Below are 13,809 nucleotides of genomic sequence, written 5' to 3' on the forward strand. Positions count from 1 at the left end.
CCGTCGTGATTAGATGAAGGTATTATTTGTACACATTTGTTCACGCAATCAGCTATAGTTTTGAAACATGCTCAGCCTTTAATTTGGTGTGAAGCGGTTGAAATACACTCGACAAAAAAATTAGAGGAACAGAGTGCGAATTCGGAAATTTTATGAGATTTTTGACATGCTGTAACTTCGTGAAAAATCAACGCACATCGATGGAATGCGCATCATTTTAAAGCTACAACCTATCAGGTATTAGGATATTTTCATCTTGGTGTGTTTAGGTGTAGTAGGCAACAATATCGTGGAGAAATGAAAAATCAATTTTTTTTCGTTTTTTCAAGAATACAGCGCGGACTCGATTATATACAGTTTCTGATTTCTTTTCACTATATATAATCGAATCCTGTATATAATCGAATAAAAAAAAAAATTCTATTCATTTTTTTTTTGCATGTATTTTTCTTTTTTTTTTAATATAAAAGAGGAATTTGATTTTTTTATTCATCCCCTTAAAGTCAGAAAATACCTTTCTCACATGAAAAAAAAAAAAATTATCCAGATTCTCTCAGAGGGTGATAGACGATCATATTTGATGAAAAAAATCTTTCTACGTATATGTTCGAATTTCAACAATGATAGAGTTATAGAACTTTTTTTTTGTTTCGGACTCTGTTGCCTCGAACTGGCTCTACATTACAAAGTACGCTACGGAAGACGATTCTGTTGCTTTCATTTGAAAGATGAGAAAATTTGATACAGGATATAGTAGTGGAAGATCTAAATTATTGGATTTTAATAACATTTTGGAAGTGAAAAACTTAAAAGTTAGTAATTGTTAATGTATTATTATTAATGTCATCCTGACTTTTTTTTATTAAACTGGATTGTTTCTATCAATCAAATTGAAGCTCTCTGACACCCAACTTCTATCTATCTTAATTTGGCTGCAATATCGATATAATTAATTCTTGGTGAAAATTCAAGCAAAATCTTCAAAAATCACGATTTTTACCCCACTGTATATGAATTAGTCACTTAAATTACACCTTAACGTTGAAAGGTAACATTTCTTCTTGAAATAAGGCATATTTGAAACATAAAAATTTTTTTTTTCAAACTGTATATAATCGAGTCCAAAATTGTATGTAATCGAATCACATATAATCGAATCTGTATATAATCGAGTCCGACTTGTATTCTGGACTATCACAATTTTTTGCTTACCAACCCATCAGCAAATCCAAATAACCTTTTTTTTTTATTAATCCGTTTATTTTTACAGGCTCAGTTACATAAGTTTAATGGAGCCAAACTCTTAACTATATTTCAACTAGCATATATCAACATGTTGTTTCCTTAATTATATGGTTAATGAAATAGGAAACCGATTACTCGCGGTCGACTCGAGTTCAGAAGGGTGACACATTTTCATTAGGAAAAGGATGGGATGTAAGGAGATGTGTGTTTACACTCGCACTCACATTCACATTCACATTCTCATTCACACTGACACTTCACACTCAATTCTTAAAACTATCCTTACATCTAATATGTATTTACAATTTAACTTATTCTAATGTTAGTAGGAAGGGAACCGATAGCTCGCGAAGGACGAAAAGGAGGGGAAAAGGATGTATGAACAATCACACTCGAAGATCGATAGCGTTAAGGAAAACATATATTTGGGACATGTAATCAAGGTCTAACCGAGCCAACACATCTCTCACTGGCACATTGGACTGCTTTCCTCCAGCCCGAAGGGAGTTTTCTAAATTCGATCTGGCGACAAGATACAACTCGCACGACCAAACAACGTGTTCGATGTCGTGGTAACCATGGCCACAACCGCCGAGATTGCTGTCGGCAAGATTTAAACGAAAAAGAAGCGCGTCTAACGAACAGTGATTGGATATGAGTCGGGAGAAGGTGCGAATAAAGTCCCGACTCAAGTCCAGACTTTTGAACCACGGATTGAGGCTAACCTTAGGGATAATTGAGTGGAGCCACCGGCCCAATTCATCTTCGTTCCATTTGCGTTGCCAGTTAGCGATGGTATTTTTACGAACTAAAGAATAAAATTCATTGAAGGCGATTTGACGCTGATAATTTTCGCCTTCAATTGCACCTACCTTTGCTAATGAGTCAGCCCTCTCATTACCCGGAATTGAGCAATGCCAAATAACCTTATCAACCAGCTTTTATTTGGTTTTAAGAATGTTCCTGTAGGACATTCCTACACAGAGATACTTCAGTTTGAAAGAACAAATACCCCTTCTTCTTTGATGATGAATAATTCAATAACCAACCGCACCGCAAATCGAAAGTCAGTTTTGAAAACTGCAATAAATTCTGCAAAAGGATATTTTGTTACTTTGACAAAAAAAAATTCTATCTTTTTGCATCGATTTAAAAAAAGTGCCAAAACAGGATTTTTATAGTATTTTACAAAATCCTCTATAAGTATGCAAATATCGCAGAAAGTTCTAATGTTTACACACAAATTTTTAGCCTAGTTTATTCCCTAAATATCTGTGAACGTTTCACATTGCAATTTGCAATCATAAATTCGAAATTTTTAATTTTCCGCTCTGACTTAACACCAACTAAATTTTTGTTTACAATTCGAACTTTTCCACAATATCTTTGACCAATAGAACTATCAATATAAAAAATCGCCGAGCAAAAAAAAAATTAACTTGTTCTTAATGACGCTGTAAACAAACTAAACGACAGATCGCGCTCAAAGTTGATATTAAAACCACTGACAATAGTACCAATTAAAAAAAAAATAATTGCAAAATGTTTAGCGGGAAGATTTATAAATTACAAATTCCCGGTTAGTATTGGATAGAATGTATGAAAGACCTACGAAGGTTTAACAAGTTTTGACAAGCTGTCACTGAAACCGGAAGTTACATGGCAATATGGTTGATTTCATCAAATACTAATGAAGCATTGTTCCCTCCAACCGAAAATTATTGGCAATTATCAAGAGCTATTTGAAAAAAACAAAAAATGCGACTCGAGATGCTGTATAGATGGCCCGACATTGAAACCAATATGATAAGATAAAGGAAATGAGACAAAATGGAACACTTTTGCTCGACAAGGAAATACAACAAATCGTGAAATTCGTTCATCTAAGCGAGAATGTTTCACTTCTCAGCTGAATGCAAACCTTCCAGCAAATAAATTATGGCACAATATAAAGCGACTTGGCCTCAAACGAACTCCAACTAGAGCCGATGGCGGTGACGTATCAGCAACTAGTTTGAAAAACTTTTTCGTCTCTCACTACATTCCGCGTAGTTTCTGTAGCATCACTGTAACTATTTTCCAAGGGAAACCAAGATGGCGGCCGCTACAAAATGGTGGATTACATTTTTTCTCAAAATCCCATCAATATGAGTATCAATTGAATGGGCTTGACTAGTAGAAAACAATTATTGATGAAAAATCTTTCATCAATAACTGTGTTCTTTTAGTCAAGCACTTTCATTTGATACTGTTGATGGGGTTCTAAGAGAATATGTAACGCGCTATTTTGTAGTGGCCGCCATCTTTGATTTACATTTTTCATCAATAATTGTATTCTACTTATCAAGCCCTTTCATTTGATACCCATATTGATGGGGTTTGAGAAAATATGCAATCCACCATTTTGTAGCGGCCGCCATCTTGTATTCACAATTTCCATTAATAACTGTGTTCTTGGCTACTACTAGCTAAGCCCTTCCACCCATATTGATGGGGTTCTGAGGGAATATGTAATTGCCATTTTATAACGGCCGCCATCTTGGATTTACATTTTCCATTAATAATTGTATTCTACTTATCAAGACCTTTCATTTGATACCCATATTGATAGGATTTTGAAAATATATATATATATAAATGGCGCCATCTTGTAGTAGTCATCTTGTAAAAATACAATAAATAATTGAATTAATAAAAAAAATTGTACCAAACGTGTTTCCATTTAGTCCCGCTACTTACGACGCACCCGTTAATAAATTATTTATTTATTTGCAATGTCTCGAATGTTAATAAACAATTCCACAGACTAAACTTAACTCGATAAAGCCTTAATCCTATTTTTTAAAATATTTTTGGACATATCAAATTCGAACACTGCACAAACACTATTAAACGAACGAAAACAAACATCCAACGGGTTATTGAGGCCATAAAAGGTTCTTCTTCTTCTTCTTCAATGGCACTAACGTTCCTAGAGGAACTTCGCCGTCTCAACGTAGTATTACTTGCGTCATTTTTACTAGTACTTAGTTGAGATTTCTATGCCAAATATGCAAATATGCCTTGAATGCATTCTGAGTGGCAAGTTCTAGAATACGCGTGATCACAGTGCAAGTCGGAGGAAATTTCTTTGACGAAAAATCCCCCCGACCAGAACGGGAATCGAACCCGAACACCCGGGATAAAAGGTTCTACGTCGTCTAATGAGCTTGAGCTTGGGTAGACTGCACACTTCGTAGTTGCTCTCCGTGATTGACCTGAACCAACCAAATTGCACAAAGAACACACAGAATGACGCTTGGGACTAGCAAATCATTCTCGTTGTTTTGTTTTGTTTTTTTTTCAATTATACATTAACATAAATAAATCTTAGACACCTTCTGCTTCTCCACTGAATTGCAAAAACATTACAAGTTTCTACAATTTTGCTACTCATGTAGCAATACTGGATCTATGCCAAATGAAAATCACCTGGCATCACTGTATGCCGCAAAACATCAGACACATGCGCACATACACACCGATGGAGAAAAAACTAAATATATAACACACACAAAGCTCCTACTCTGGGTTCCCTGGAATAAAACTACAAGTATATGTGTAAGAGCAAGAGAGGGAAAACCCCCAAAATAAAGTGCGCGCGACGATTGAGTGCCCAACGAAACACATATTTGTCACCCACATCCTGAAGAACTAAAGAATTAAAGATCTGCTTGAAGAAATGTATAAGAATATATGAATAACAGGAAACTTAGCTCATTACGCCTGTTCGCTCCATGGTGATACCATCCCTGCGACACGTACAAGTACACATTCGCCGCAAACCAATGAAGAAAGAAGAAAAACACCAACCACACAGACTTCGTTAGCAACATATTCAGCAGAGCCGTCTCCCGTTCCACCCATATCACCACCCACCACTTCATACTCATCAAAAAGGCATTCATACATGTGGGTGGCTGGAACGGTTAGACAAAACCTAAACACAAATAAAACCAAATGTATGGAATTATACAAACATAATTCACCATCACTGTCTTATTTTCTTTCAAACACGATTCCGTTCCTTTCTGCGATTAGGAAACACAGGCCTTTTTCGGCAACACACACACACCCATAACGAAGAAAAGAAATGATCCGACACGAAAACGAACAGCAACGAGCGCCAGCGCGACCAAATAAATCGACTGTACTAAACAATTTGCACTTCTTCGTCGGATGAAAATTCGATATTTTTGAAACCTATGTAGAGAACTGTAGCTGCTTCCGCCATAATCGAGCTCGCTTAGAAGAAACGCACACTTTTCACAGAAACTTGTACACTTATAACAATTAAAAGGACAAAAAATGAGGACAATCGAAAAGAAGCCAACACGCACGTCTGCACAGCACAGACGCTCAACCCGAACTCCAAAAGGTTCTACGTCGTCTAATAAACAATAACTCACGCTCACGAAGTTGACGGGCAGGCGCATAAAACGATACACTGGACAACAATAATGGGCAGTCAATGTTTCCCGAAATCAAATCGAAAACAAAAAGCCGTTGTAGACTCGAACGTCTGCAGGCAAGCATTTCGAGAGCGATGAGTCTACAGCGGCTTTCATAATCGGGCATGTTCATTGGGTCAGACCACGGTAGTGAGCATAGGGCGTAACGAACGAAGCTGCATTGAACTCTCTCCATTCGGAGTGTTTGGGTAGCGTGAAATGGAGCCCACACACTTACGGCATATTCCAGCATACTACGAACCAATGAGTATTATAGTGTCTTCATGGCGTAAACATCCTGGAAGTTGCTGGTGCTACGTCGAACAAACCCTAGGGCTGCGAACGCTTTGGCGGTGGTTACGTTGATGTGTTCGTTGAAGCGCAGTTTGTTGTCAATGATCACACCGAGATCGCGGATGGAAACAATACACTCCAGAGGTACGGGCCCGATTTGGTATACGAATTCGATTCGAGATTGTCGGCGAGAGAATGCGATCGACTTACATTCTTTTACATTCAGTTCCATACCGTTCTCAAGGCACCATTTTTGCAGTTCGTTAATATCTGCCTGAAGTGCACAGCAGTCGAGGTGGGAAGCGACAGATCGGTAAATCTTCAGGTCGTCGGCGTAAAGTAGTTTTCGTGCCTTCAATCGAAAGCACAAATCGTTCACGAACAGCACGAAAATGAGTGGCCCCAGCACGCTGCCCTGTGGCACACCAGATGTGATGGGGAATGTACGAGAATGCGATCCGCTGATGTTGACGTACGCCTGTCGCTCAACCAGATAAGAACAAGGAATTAATAAATAATTTCTCTCAAAGAATTGCAAAGAAAACAAGTGTCCGGATTTAAAATCACGACACGATGAAAGAAATTTCAAATTTTGAACAAATATAACATGATTTAGTGGAATTCTGTGATTCATAACTTAGATGAACCCTTCTAATTCTATAGGAACGCTAATGTTTCATGCTATGATATGTCTATATTTTTTAGTAGTTGAAATTATATTCGTAAGCGCTTAAGCGTCCTGATTTCGAAGCATTACTATACAACAAAATTTTCTTTCCGCTGTATTACCACAGATGAGGTTCTTACAGAGATTTCTTCTGTTACGTGTAACTCGGTTGGAAATGATGAAATCCACTTGAAAATCCTGAAAATGTCTATCTCAGTAACACTACCATTTATTACAGATCTTTTGAATTTTTGTATAACTACATCAACTTTTCCAAGGTTGTGGAAAATTGCTCGAGTCGTTCCGATTGGAAAGGTTGATAATCATGTAAAGGAGTCAGAATACCGACCAATCAGCATACTTCCAGCACTCTCTAAAATTTTGGAAAAGCTTCTTTCAAACCAGTTGAAAGTATTCTTAAATAGACATGAACTACTCTGTCGCTTTCAATCTGGATATCGCAAAAATTGCAGCACCAGAACCGCTCTCATTAAAATTAATAATGACATTCGACGCGCTCTTGACAAAAAAATGTTAACTGTGCTAGTGTTGCTCGACCTTAGTAAAGCATTTGATTCTATAAATCATCTTTTACTTTGTAAAAAACTTGAACGCTGTTTTATGCTGCATGAATCTGCTGTTGCGTTGATGTTAAGCTATTTGTCGAATCGCTCTCAATACGTTGATTTCGACGCTACGAAATCTGATATTATCCAGATTAAAAGTGGCGTACCGCAAGGGTCTATCTTAGGCCGTCTATTATTTTCAATGTTCATAAATAACCTACCTAATAAAATGAACTACTGCATGGTTCACCTGTCTGCCGATGACTGCCAGTTATACCTATCAGGGAAGCCTAATGATTTAACAAATATTGTAAACATGATCAACATTAATATTCAAAATATAATATCTTGGAGCAATAACAATGGCTTGATTCTCAATACTCGTAAGACTCAAGCTATAATCTTTAAATCTAGAAATATGAACATACACGAAGCACCGTTTATCAGAATGGACAACGAGGAAATTACTTACTCTGAAGTTGTTAAAAACCTTGGCATTTTAATGGACAGTAGCTTAAGCTGGAAAGCTTAGACTAATACAGTTTGTCAAAAGTTTACTATGCGATGGAGATCTTGGTGGCACTCAAACAATTCACCCCTCAACATATCAAATTAAAACTTGTTTGATCATTGATTATTCCACTATTTGAATACGGTGACATACTTTACGCTAAATCAATGAATGAAAATTTTCGAAAACTACAACTAGCTTTTAATTCTATTACCAGATTTGTGTACGGACTTAATAGATTTGACCATATTTCAGAATTTTCTAAATTAATACTTTTCGAACGTGTACAATGACATTTAAAGTTCTAAAAAACGCCCCAAAATACTTGGAAAACTTTTTTCATCACGTCATCTCTTCCACGAACTCATAATTTGCTATTTTCAAGATACGAAACAAATATTTTAAGAGTTTGTTTCGAATATCAAGCAATTAAAGCAACAACTTCACTAGCTACATTCAGAAGAGATTGTAAATAGCATTTAGGCAGTTGAATTCACCACAGAAAACGAAAGTAATACATATTTTGAGAGCCAATAGAAGGCTATTTGTATTATTAATTTTTGTAGAAATAAATAGAAAAAATAGAATTGATCTTTGAGCTTGAACGGCACGTGTGCAACGGATGATGGCTAGAATTTCAGAAAAAGTCAGCGATTTTATCCGAAGTCCGTTGGAAAAATTTTAAATATTTTTCTCGTGAAAGTGCAATGAAATAACTTAATTTCTGTAAGACAGAGCTGATTACTCAGTTCCAATTTCTTAGCGAACTAGGCGTTCTGCCAAAAATTCCACCTCTTCACCGTCTGCTGCGTATCAAATGTTGAATTTAAAGCAACTTTCAACAAGTGAAGAGAGTAAAATGAATCTGACATCGACAGCGCTCCTTTCCACGATCCCAGTGGGAAGTTGGAAATTGAATCTCCTTCGAAGGGAGCAAACAACAGATCACATGTAACGAGCACTTTCCACCTTTGTGAGCGACACTTCTCGCTTCCTTGTCCGGGCAGCTGTCGTGACATCGCCATCGTTTCGCGCTTCATTAACATCCGACAGCCATCTGCGCTGATAAAGGGCCACTTCATGTAGTGCGTAATTAGCCCCATTAGCAGAAGAGGGGGTGTCTTTCCGGTGTGTCATCCCCCCCCCCCCCAGTGTGTGATTTCTGTCGAAACACAAGGCAAGAAGGAAAATGTGCAAGCTTGTCAAGTGAGATCGATGCTGAAAGCGATGTCTTCATCTCGCGCCATCGTGTCGTGTTTGATGGTCCGGAGTCAATGCGGGAGGAAAATTAATGGGGAAAGTGACGGATCAATTGCTGGTTTTTGCCATAAAACGAGTTTTATCACAGACAAAAAAGGGCTGAAACGGAGAAATGGCTTACAGCTTATTTGCTTTGATGCTATTTATAGATACTGCGTTTTTATCTCGTGCCCCAATTTCCGGAGGGTATACAAATAGAATGATGCAGCGCAACTTGCGGCCCTAATTCTTGGGCTGGAATCCGAAAGGCTTGAATTACTTACCTTGATGGTTATCTTTCAACAAAACCTAGAAATTGGTTCCGAGAAACAGATGAAATTAAGATAAGCGTCGGTTGGTTCGTCATTTAAGAAGCCGAAGTTGGGGTAAAAATAAAAACGCCCATCTGCGGACTTTCGGGCGGAAACACGCCAGCAAACACTGGTCGTGAATCAAAAAATTAACGACGGACAGAGCAATAAATATCCATTAAGATACGGGATCTGGGTGGGTAAATATTTTATCTTCCTTTTTGTCTTGTAAGTTGAACATGTTTGTTTTCTCGGAAATGAAACACCACGGGCCTCCGTGTCCGTTCGGGACGGGAGGGTGTCACTTGCTTACTCGTTAATGAAAAACTGTCCGGTAAATCCGGCAGCAGAATTTGGTCAAAGTTTGACACTGTGATCTGTTTTTGTCTCCTCTCTTCCCTACAGAAAATGCCTCCCGGTATTGCAACATCGATGGCACGTGGGACAACTACACGAACTACGATGCGTGCCACCATCTGCCCGAGCTATCCGCCGTTTCGGAGTTCGAACCGGTCATTGAACTGCCAACATTAATCTATTTCGTAGGATATACCATTAGTCTAGGGGCTCTGGTGCTCGCTGTCACCGTGCTGATCTACTTTAAGTGAGATAACAACAATTTACTGAACTCTCGACTTTTCGCGTTACTTTTTCCATCTTTTCTTTTTCTCTTCCCATCCCTCCCAACCGCAGGGACTTACGATGCCTCAGGAACACAATTCATGTCAATCTTTTCTTGACTTACATTATGTCATCCAGTTTATGGATTATGATACTCTCTCTACAGGTAGGGCAGGTGCGTGGGACTAGGGGAAGGGGATTGGCTTCCACCCGCAGTACCGAATAATCACCCGTTTTCATCTTTCACAATTTCCGGTTGCACCTTCATCGCGGCGCCAACAGATGACAACGAGGCAAGAATTAGTCGGCTGTATATTTTTAGTCACGCTCTTTCATTACTTCGCCACGACAAACTTCTTCTGGATGCTGGTGGAAGGTAAGTAAGTCGATTAGCGAGTTTGCGGGAGCCCCATCCGCTGCTGACCCTGAGCTGATTGTGGTGACATCTTCTGGTGCCGTTTGGTGAAGGGGGAGAGCAGACGGAGCACACGGGAAGTTGGCGTAGTTGGTGTGATAATTACAGTAAATCATCAGATTTGTTCCATTATCTTTCCCATGGAAATTATTATTATTGTGAATGCTTTTATTGAAATTAGCACTAATTTAACACATTTCAATCCATTTGAAATGTAGAGGAAGATGATCCTTAGTCGACCCCTGAAAATAGTAGTTCAGTGATCGGCATAAATAATAGTACATCATGTATGATTTTCATATTGCTTCATAAATGCAATATGCTATGTGATTGACAGGCATGTTCCGAATCAGTCTTTCTCTGACAATCGTGTTCCGCCGAAGACAAAAGAGCTTAGACAACTGAAGACTCTAAAAAGGGCAGCACTCACCCAGTATTCCAGAGTTCGAGTGCGTCGCTTCGCTAATCTCGTTGTGCTGTCACATAGAGAACATTACTGTAGATTGAACCGAGTTCATAAGATGCAAAGTAGACACTCCTTTGCTAACCACCAGACACGCATCCAGCAAAAGCTGAAATGTAACCCAAAAGCCTTTTGGAAATATATCAACGATCAACGTAAGGAAAGCGGCATGCCTTCGACAATCTTTCTCAAACATGAAGTTGCCACAGACACCGAAGATATACGTCGACTTCTTGCGCTCAAACGCGAACATTGACAACTACAGGGGCATTTCCACCCAATGCGCCACGTCAAAGCCGTTCGTAGTCCTGCCGCCAATGTTGTTCCATTGTAAGTAACAAATCAGTAACGACCTGCACGGATTCATGCCCGGTCACTCCACAACTCCGAACTTGCTCGCCTTCACGTCGAATATCACCGACGGCTTTTCGGAGGGATGCTAGACAGACACCATATAATGGGTGTTAGATAAAAAATGAGAATTTTTTTAATACCTTTCAGTAACTCAAATAAAGAGCGTAAAATTTTTTTTCTCGAAGAAAATTGCTCTTTGGGCTCCCTAGGAACAGATGGTGTGTTTGGTTCTGCTAGTTTGAATTTAGTCAAAGCAAAGATGGCGTCGAAACAGCACGTGCTCCGCGAACGCATTGTACGGTTCTACGAAACGCATTTCCAGCAAGGAAAAAAGTTCACGGTGGCACATTTTAAGAAAGAAAATGTACCTGTCAGTACGGTATATCGTATCCTGGGTTCCCTGAACGTAGAGCGGAAGGTTAGAAGTGGTCGTCCGGTGACGATAATGACGAAGCAGAGGAAGACATCGTTAAAGAAGCTTTTTGACAACAAGGACGCAACCAGCCTGCGTGACGCCGGTCGGAAATATGGCTGCTCCCACGTATTGATCCATCGGACCCTCAAGATGGAAGGAATCGTCTGCAGGAAGAAGACGAGGTCGCCGGAGTACACGGAGGAGCAGATTGAGACGGTTAAATCACAGTGTCGGTGGATGACCAAAAAATACCGCGGGACGTCTTTCGTTCTGGACGACGAAAGCTATTTTCCGCTGTCCAAAACGCATATTCCAGGAAATGGTAATTACTACTCCAGCGACAAGTCATCCACACCGCCTGAAGTGAAATACAAGTTCAAGCACAAGTTTGAAAAAAAGGTTATGTTGTACATCGCCATTTCCGACCGGGGCATTTCAAAGCCTTGGTTTAAGCCGAGCGGTCTGGCAATCAACCAACAAATCTATCGAGAAGAGTGCCTCGATAAAACCCTGCTGCCGTTCCTGAACGAGCATCACGCGGATGGGAAGTACGTCTTCTGGCGTCAAGGCGTCTTCCCATTACGCCAAGAAAACGCTGGCGTATCTTGAGGAAAAAAAGATACTGTTCGTGCCGAAAGATCGTAACTCAACAAACTTGCCCCAGTGCCGCCCAATAGAGGATTTCTTTGGCTAATTCAGTACCCTAGTGTATAAAATCAATTGGAGGGCCAAGGACATGAAGCAACTGACTACAAGAATCCGGAACTGTATCCGGAAAATGGACGTAAGTGCCGTACAACGTTCTTGTGAGAGCATCGCGACAAAGTTGCGTCGAACAGCAGACCACGACCCTTACTCAAACATTCACTGACATTTTTTTGAAGAAAATACATTATGTTATTAATAAAAAATACTGAAATCGATGAAAAAAAATGAGATTGAAAAAATTCTCATTTTTTATTTAACACCCGTTATGCCGACATGTCAGCTGCCTTCGACAAGCTGAACCACGCAATCGCAGTGGCCAAGTTGAAACGCATGGGAGTCTGCGCTAATATGCTGCAATGGTTCCAGGCTTATCTGGCTGGCAGAAAAAAACTGCTTGAAGATTGGAGAGCTTCTCTGCCCATGTTTGTATAGGAAACGTAAACGACAAAATGAACAAAATCGATTTTTTCGCTGTTTCGCATTCTACACAATGTAATACGTTTGCTCAACATGCAAACAAACATTTTTTGTTCGAAAACATTTGAGCAATTTTGAAAAAAATATTTCCAAAAAATTACTGGTTGTCCGCATAACAGACGTAATTCCATACAGCTTTCGTACATTGTTCGAAAATCAACAATTGTCAGTATTATGTGCTAAAAGCTAAACCTACATTTGAATCACATTCTTTGTAGAGTCCAAACATGGCTGTCACGATAGTGTCTTATTACTTAGTGTTTCCTAATAGATGAATAAAGGGTGTGTCACATCAAATTGCATCACGGAAAAAACGCTGTAGAAATTCGCCCAGTAGACCGTTCCTTTTGAAAATTTTAGACAGTAAAATAAAAACTATTAAACAACTTTTGGCGTTTTCTTTTTATTCATACTTCGAGCCCAAGCCCGTATGCTCACACCTTCCTCTTTACCCCTTCCATAAGGTTCTGTACAACGTCAGGTTGTAGTTTTTTTTTAACAGAAATCCATTTTCTCTTGAAGTCCGCCTTCGATTTGACAACTTTTGGGTTCTTCCGGAGGGTCTGCTTCATAATCGCCCAATATTTCTCTATTGGGCGAAGCTCCGGCGCGTTGGGCGGGTTCATTTTCTTTGGCACGAAGGTGATCCCGTTGGCTTCGTACCACTCCAACACGTCCTTTGAATAGTGGCACGGAGCGAGATCCGGCCAGAAGATGGTCGGGCCCTCGTGCTGCTTCAATAGTGGTAGTAAGCGCTTCTGTAAGCACTCCTTAAGGTAAACCTGCCCGTTTACCGTGCCGGTCATCACGAAGGGGGCGCTCCGCTCTCCGCAAGAGCAGATCGCTTGCCACACCATGTACTTTTTGGCAAACTTGGATAGTTTCTGCTTGCGAATCTCCTCCGGAACGCTGAATTTGTCCTCTGCGGAGAAGAACAACAGACCCGGCAGCTGACGTCCGCTTTGACGTAGGTTTCGTCGTCCATTACCAGGTAATGCGGCTTCGTCAGCATTTCGGTGTACAGCTTCCGGGC

At 39.7% G+C, this 13,809-nt stretch overlaps 2 protein-coding genes across 2 annotated transcripts in view; one reads left to right on the forward strand and one right to left on the reverse strand.

Moving 5' to 3' along the window:
* LOC129767004 (diuretic hormone receptor-like) overlaps positions 1-10,764 on the forward strand; it is a 35,413-nt gene extending 24,649 nt beyond the window's left edge. The window contains exons 3-6 of the mRNA XM_055767606.1: positions 9,729-9,927; positions 10,017-10,110; positions 10,227-10,320; positions 10,697-10,764. Of these exons, the coding sequence (XP_055623581.1) occupies positions 9,729-9,927; positions 10,017-10,110; positions 10,227-10,320; positions 10,697-10,764 (455 nt within the window). The remainder of the gene's footprint in view (positions 1-9,728; positions 9,928-10,016; positions 10,111-10,226; positions 10,321-10,696) is intronic.
* Positions 10,765-11,195: 431 nt separating this feature from the next.
* The window catches only part of LOC129767005 (diuretic hormone receptor-like), a 20,527-nt gene continuing 17,913 nt past the window's right edge, over positions 11,196-13,809 (reverse strand). Inside the window, exon 8 of the mRNA XM_055767607.1 lies at positions 11,196-11,261. Within this exon, the coding sequence (XP_055623582.1) occupies positions 11,196-11,261 (66 nt within the window). The remainder of the gene's footprint in view (positions 11,262-13,809) is intronic.

This window comes from Toxorhynchites rutilus, chromosome 2, assembly GCF_029784135.1.
Source record: "Toxorhynchites rutilus septentrionalis strain SRP chromosome 2, ASM2978413v1, whole genome shotgun sequence".
Taxonomy (NCBI): domain Eukaryota; kingdom Metazoa; phylum Arthropoda; class Insecta; order Diptera; family Culicidae; genus Toxorhynchites; species Toxorhynchites rutilus.